The following is a 6727-nucleotide window of genomic DNA, read 5'->3' on the forward strand; positions in this document are numbered from 1 at the left end:
GTTCTGGCAAAGTGATTTTTTAAATTTTTTTAAAGGAATGCTCACGTTCATATTGATGTATTTTAATAAATGTTAACTTGGCCCATTACGTGACTAGTTGTGTTGGGGGGGCCGACTTTTTTTTTTTCCCAAAAAGTTGGAGAACCACTGGTCTAGTGACAACATTTGCTACTACGACTGTTATATTCAATTGGAGTAAGCTGTGACAGTAAAAAAAACTAGACTTCAGGTATCCTTCATGTTATAATTTAATTCAATCTGTGTTTAAATGTTGTGCCAGTCAAAAGAAAAAAACGATTTTTTTGGAGTTGTCTTCACAGACGAGGTCAGAATCATAGGACATACAATGACAGTCTTAAGACAGTTCTGTATGAGGCTACCGCCCTCTAGTGTCTTACTGAAAGGATCGCAGGAGGGCACTAAAGATAAGCAGCCAGCTCCAATCACTTTGCAAGGCGGGAGACCACCTGAAAGGCGATGGTCATGTGACCGACTGCTTTTAGTAGTATTTCACTAAACCCTGTACTGTTTAATTTCAAAACTATGTTAAAGACACAGCTCATGGCAGTGGTGGGAAGGGAACTAGTAATAATATATTACGTAGGCCCTACAGCTTAGAGGGAAAACTTTGAGGTTACTTTTAGTAAGCCTATGTAGTGTATGCTACTTTAAACGTCCACTTTATTCAAGAGACAAATATTTACTCCATGACATTCATATGACAGCAAATTTTGTAGACTAAAATGTTACATAACAACATCATACATAAGATACATTACGACTTTTAAGTACATCTATGCTATGTAGGCCGTTGTCACAAAAGTATAATTCTCCCTTGTGGCATAATAATATCCAAACAGCATGACATAATGTAACTCTTAAGAAATGTTCCTTCATTTCAATTTGGAATTACTTAGTATAGGCCTATCTCTAGTTTTTTTCTGTATTCTGAATGCCAGAGATTTACTTGAGTGTATATTTACTTTCATATTTGCCGTCAGAGGACGTCCTTTACCGTTGGCCATGTACGACAACGCACGTGTGTGCATAATATTGTTTTGCATTGTAAAAGTAGCCTAGTATTCACAGTGCAGTGTCTAACCGTGGCCAACTGGAAGTACTACTAACCGGTTAGATCGAGGTTAGCTCCGGTGCTACTTCGGCTACTTCCGTGGACTGGTGTTGCCATTCCTAGCGACCCCCCTAGTGCAGTTTAACATTTTGGCTGCTACGATTGGTCAGCAATCTGAGAGTCTCCTATCCAATTGGTGGAAAGACACAGGGAGGGACGGTTGTTCTTGGCCGATCTTCCGGCTTACATGTTGGAAAAAAGAAAAGACGAATGGAAAAAATTGTAATCCACAAATCGACCATTGCCTAGTACTTCCACGATACGGTAACATCTGCACACACGAAGATACATGCTCGTTTGCTTAGCCATATGAACAATACGCCGTTTGAACAACTTCAGGCATTTAACATGAAAAGCAGCCGACAGCAGGATGAGCGATTCTAACGTTAGCCTGCTGCTAGCTAACATAGCTGGCTAACAAGGTAGCTTTTTAGTTTTAAGGTTACCGGGGCAAAACCAGAGCCCATAGTGTGGGCTATGTGACCGAGCAGGTATCGCGTTTGATTATTTTGAAACAGGCAGTCGAAAAGTCGTTTTTTAAAGTGCCCATAAAGATGGTATTTGATAAGCTTCGAAACAGTTGTTGTCGAGCAATTCTGTCATGTTATTAACCATATAACGGTAAACAAAAGGTCTAAAACAATGTATTGTTTTTTATAGTAATTTGTATTCATAACGGTATCCGTTTTATTCACACCTTTTGGTAAACTGGCTGGTTGCTTGGTACTACTAGCAGCGCTCCATTAGTCTGTTTATGTCCCCGCGCCGCCCCTAAAGGGTTAACACTGATATGCTCTTATTGTTGTAGCCGTCGTGCATGTTTCATAAAGGGAAGGCAATTGTTCTGACTTTAAACCTTAATTATATATTAGATATGACTGCTGCTGCAGTTAATTAATCTCCAATCTTAACATTATTTTTAGGTTATAGTTAAAATGAGCTCCCAGCAATTCCCCCGACACGGGCTGCCTGCTTCCGGCGGGGGAGCCCCTCAGATCCCCGCGGCTGGAAACCTGGTGTCCATCAATCAGCAGTCAAATGCAGCAGGTAACTGATCCTCACAGCAATGACTCACTAGTTGCTTAATTTCTGGCAAGGGAGATGCCTATTTAATCTAACATGTTTTCTTAGCAGGTCCAGATGCTGACAGCAGTTGGGATGCTGATAGACAGCAGGATCATCCACCTGCTGGGGGCGGGGGGGCCTTGGCGTCCAGAGATGAGAAGCAGGAGACCATGGTGGTCAGACCCTACCCACAAGTACAGACACACGGCCAGCCACAAGCTGCCCCCCAAACTATGTCCATCCAGCCTGGCACTCCTGTGACTGTGCCTGCCCCCCCTGTGCACCTCCCTCAGGGCCAGCCTGCAATCCTCACAGAGGGGCAGATGAAGGTGATGTTTACATCTGTAACTGTTCAAAGCTGTAGTATACATGTGAATCGGAAAGTATGTACCACCCTTATTGGGAGATGAAAATATAAAAAATAACCAGATTCGTAGGATTGTTTTTCTTTTATAAACCTACTACTCTATTTTTACTAAATCCGAACGAAGGTCTCAAATTGAGGAACTTTGCAAGCTTATTTTTTAGCTTAATATCACCAATTAATTTAAAAAGGGGCCATGTGCAAACTCTAGCCTTTAAACAATGTTTTAAATAAAAATGTAACATTGTTCTCCTTCAAGATGTTGTTTGATATTCCTTTTATTGATTTCACTCAACATGTTCTAATAATGTTCTTAACACCCTTCAGTGTTACAATAAACCGATTATTTTTTGTGTCTTTAGGCTGTCCTGAAATCACCAATGCCAAGTCGTCTTATTGCCCCAGCACCAGCTTCAAACCAGGGTCATATCCCCATCCCCCCCAAAGTGCCTGGTCATTTAACTGTCACCATGGAAAGCGGTATGCCTCCAACCCAATCTATTCCTGTGGCAACTATCAGCGGTCAGCAGGTGAGTTCACTGTCTTCAGGCTGTGGTGTCTTCATTGTCTCTTTCTTGCTGATGACTAAAGCTGTATGCTTCTTTTATTGTGTTTTAGGGTCACCCTAGCAACTTACACCACCTGATGCCAGCAAGCATTCAAATCATACGGGGCAGTGCCCCTGCTCTGCAGGTCGGGACCCCTTCAGTCCCCCCCCAGACGTTCACATCCCATTTACCCCGAGGTATGCATCATTTAATAAAAACGGAATGCCAGGCCTGTTTGTTTATTATACATTTTACATCTTTCTTCATGTCGGTTAAGTTGTAAAAGGTTATGTTAGCATTACGTTTCTTCAAAGATGTACATTCCCAGCTTTAAGGGTATATTTGTGGTAAATCAAATCACAAATGACCTGGCACCTTTTATTCAAGAGGTGAAAAAACTTTCAAATAATAAAACAGAACGGCAGATTGAAAAAAATCTTTCCTCATATATTTTTTTATTGCACAGCTCATTGTTACTAAGCATAACAATTCCCTCAACAAATCAACTCACAGCCATCAACCTCACTTTCTTTACTATGTAGATATACACATCATTAAAATAAATATGTGACATGTTGCCCTATATTGCCAATAGAGTAAAAGGTGGTGGGATGGTGTTCTGATGGAAGTATCCCTTTTCATTTTGTTATACGGTGTTACAATACCTCAAAAATCCCAAAACATACTACGATATAAATTCTTATATATATAGTCTTATTTTGCACCCCTTACATTAAATACATTAGTTGTCCTTTAACTGTTTGTTTCTAGCACTGCATATCCCTTCAATAGTCTCCCTCCTCCCTGTAGGGGCTGCTGCAGCAGCTGTTATGTCCAGTTCCAAAACGGTCCTGCGGCCGGCCACAGGAGCCAGCGCGGGCCCCGGGCCCACAGTGCAACACATCATACACCAGACTATTCAGGTACCTGGATATACTTGAATCTGAACATGTTTGGATTTTATGTTGAAATCCTTTTAGTACATTTTGTCTAATCATATACTTTTCCCACAGTCCCGCCCTGCTGTAACCACATCTACAGCTGTGCTTCCAACTGTGGTGGCCCCCATTTCAGTTACCAGAACCCAGTCACCGGTCATCAGCCCGACAGTCACACACTCCGCAGAGGTGGCCCATGGGTAAGTAGCAGTCCAACAATGTATTGGGGAGGACCTGAGTACAAGTGATGGCGAGATGAAGCCTTATGAAGCTTTGAAGCTTTCCAACCATATGGTTCGCAAAAGGGCTCATCTCATGAGGCTTTATTTGAACACCAACGTTGGTCAAAGAGTGTAAAACAGGCAGATATGACATCTCAACAGTGTGGTCTTTCTTGAACTGTTATCCCAATGAGTAAAGCCTTAGAATAACTCTAAACAATGAACATGGAATCATATTTTCATGTAATCAATTTGTATCAGTATTGTATATATTCCTGTTGAGTGATTGAAAAGCCTAAGGAGGCTGGTAAACATTATTGCATTTAGCTGATGCTTTTATAAACAAAACAAAAAATATATACTGACCAGTCGTTGAACCAGGGACCCTGTGGTTGAAAGTCAAAAGCCTTCCAGCTGAGCAACAGCCCATATGCTGGTTCTACCTGAAAACACTGAAGCATTACTTTACACTTAATATACTTTGTCTTACTCTTAGCCAATCAGCACGTTCCTGCATTTCTGTTTCTCACTGGTCTTCTCCCTTCTGTCTGTAGTCTCTTTAATTGGGATGTGTAATTTGGTGCCAAACTTGTATTTAAAACCTCGAAAAATAAGCAGGTTATGAAACCAAACTAAGTGATGTGTTGACAAACAAACAAACAATCTTCAGGGTGGGTATAAGTGAGGGTCTGAGCTCTCTTAATCCCATTGTGGCATCGGGCCCGGGTACAGGAGGGGTAATATGAGTGTTGTAAAACTGTGAGGTGTCAGTGGTTCAACCGATCTGAAGCAGTCATGCTGTATTGTTGGGCAGCGAGGCTTCTTTTGTCATCGATGACGTCACTGGCCCAAAACGATACAAGCCTTGATACACGCTTCACCAAAATCCTGGATTACTCGAACCACGCTCCGAAGCTTCGGCGCAGTACGCAGTAGCGTTTTTATATATACAAAAGTGGTGGGGCACAAAAAACGTAGATGTCTATATATATATATATATATATATATATTAGGGCCGGGACTCGATTAAAAAAATTAATCTAATTAATTACAGGCTTTGTAATTAATTAATCGCAATTAATCGCATTTTTAATCACATATAAATATTTGACCTGAGAACAGTGAGAAGCAATTTTTTTCACATGGATTTTAGTATACCATTGAATAATGACTGAATACATAAGCTTAAGCAACAAAACATTGTTTATTTTTTTCAAGGATGTACTTAACCAAGACCAACAGAAAAGTGCAATTTTTGCCATAAAGTGTAGCAATAGCATATTTAGGAATATAGTACATTTCAGAGATTCAGGTAGCCTATAGGTAGGTAGACCTTCTGTAAACTATAACACTTTGTTTTTTAAGTAAAACACAATACTTTCAAGTACATTCAGAACATAGGAAACCCTGACTATTAGAAAACATCTCTCTGTTGCTTCAGAGGCCATAACAGACTTTGTTGATTTACCAACAGTTGATTTAAAAAATCTAATACATTTCAGTCCAACTCTCTCAATAACCTTGGCCAAAACAATAAACAGTTCAACATAAAGTGCCAGTTGCACCAACAACGTAATAAATAGTTCAACATAAAGTGTACTGTACCATTTAAAATAAAATAAAAAAGTGCCAGTGATTGACCTCAATCCCTCCTATTCTTCCAATATCCTGATGAAAAATAAAATCTCTCTGTTGCATAGGCCACTGTTTGATCAACGCGAATTGGGTGTGGGGTCCTTGTACTCCGAGTCGGGCTAACGTCCACGCTAGCTTCCACGCTAGCTGCTATAGTTTTGCATTGAGGTGATACTTGAGGCTTGATGGCTGCGGTGATACACAATTCCTTTTTGCATAATTTGCAAACAACCGTGCTCTTATCGACGCTTCCATCCGTCCGTTTTTTAAAACAAATGTCCCATCCACGGGGCCAACCAAAGGGTCACATCAGCTTCTTCGTTCAGTTTGACTATTGTTCACTGTGGTTTGTTGTTGTCTGAAGTCATGAACGTTAGTTGGTGCTCCAGTATAATCGGTACCCCTGAAACTCATCCAGTGAGAAACGTTCCGCGGTACAAAAATAAGTGCGATTAAAATGCGTTAATTTTTTTAACGCGTTCATTTTTGTGTAATTAATTAATCTTAATTAACGCGTTAAAGTCCCGGCCCTAGTATCACCAATAAAAACAAAGTGACACAGACAAAGTGGATTAACCAACGCAGAACTGTTACCGAAAGTCCCACCCAGTTTTCCAGTCGGTCTAGTAATATGTTGTGGTCAACAGTGTCAAACGCAGTACTGAGATCTAATAATACTAACACTGAAGTTCTGCCACTGTCTGTGTTTAAGTGGATGTCATTGAAGACCTTTACAAGAGCAGTCTCAGTGCTGTGGTTTGGACGAAAGCCTGACCGGAACACATCCAAAACAGTTATTTAAAATGCAAAAAGTTACTCAACTG

At 40.6% G+C, this 6727-nt stretch overlaps 1 protein-coding gene across 1 annotated transcript in view; it reads left to right on the forward strand.

The window, feature by feature from the left end:
• The first annotated feature begins 1198 nt into the window (after positions 1-1198).
• sap130a (Sin3A-associated protein a) overlaps positions 1199-6727 on the forward strand; it is an 18296-nt gene continuing 12767 nt past the window's right edge. The window contains exons 1-7 of the mRNA XM_010786694.1: positions 1199-1396; positions 2056-2179; positions 2264-2526; positions 2924-3091; positions 3180-3306; positions 3920-4032; positions 4123-4247. Coding sequence (XP_010784996.1) covers positions 2068-2179; positions 2264-2526; positions 2924-3091; positions 3180-3306; positions 3920-4032; positions 4123-4247 — 908 coding nt within the window. The 5' untranslated portion in view covers positions 1199-1396; positions 2056-2067. The remainder of the gene's footprint in view (positions 1397-2055; positions 2180-2263; positions 2527-2923; positions 3092-3179; positions 3307-3919; positions 4033-4122; positions 4248-6727) is intronic.

This window comes from Notothenia coriiceps, unplaced genomic scaffold, assembly GCF_000735185.1.
Source record: "Notothenia coriiceps isolate Sejong01 unplaced genomic scaffold, NC01 NC01_scaffold00029465, whole genome shotgun sequence".
Taxonomy (NCBI): domain Eukaryota; kingdom Metazoa; phylum Chordata; class Actinopteri; order Perciformes; family Nototheniidae; genus Notothenia; species Notothenia coriiceps.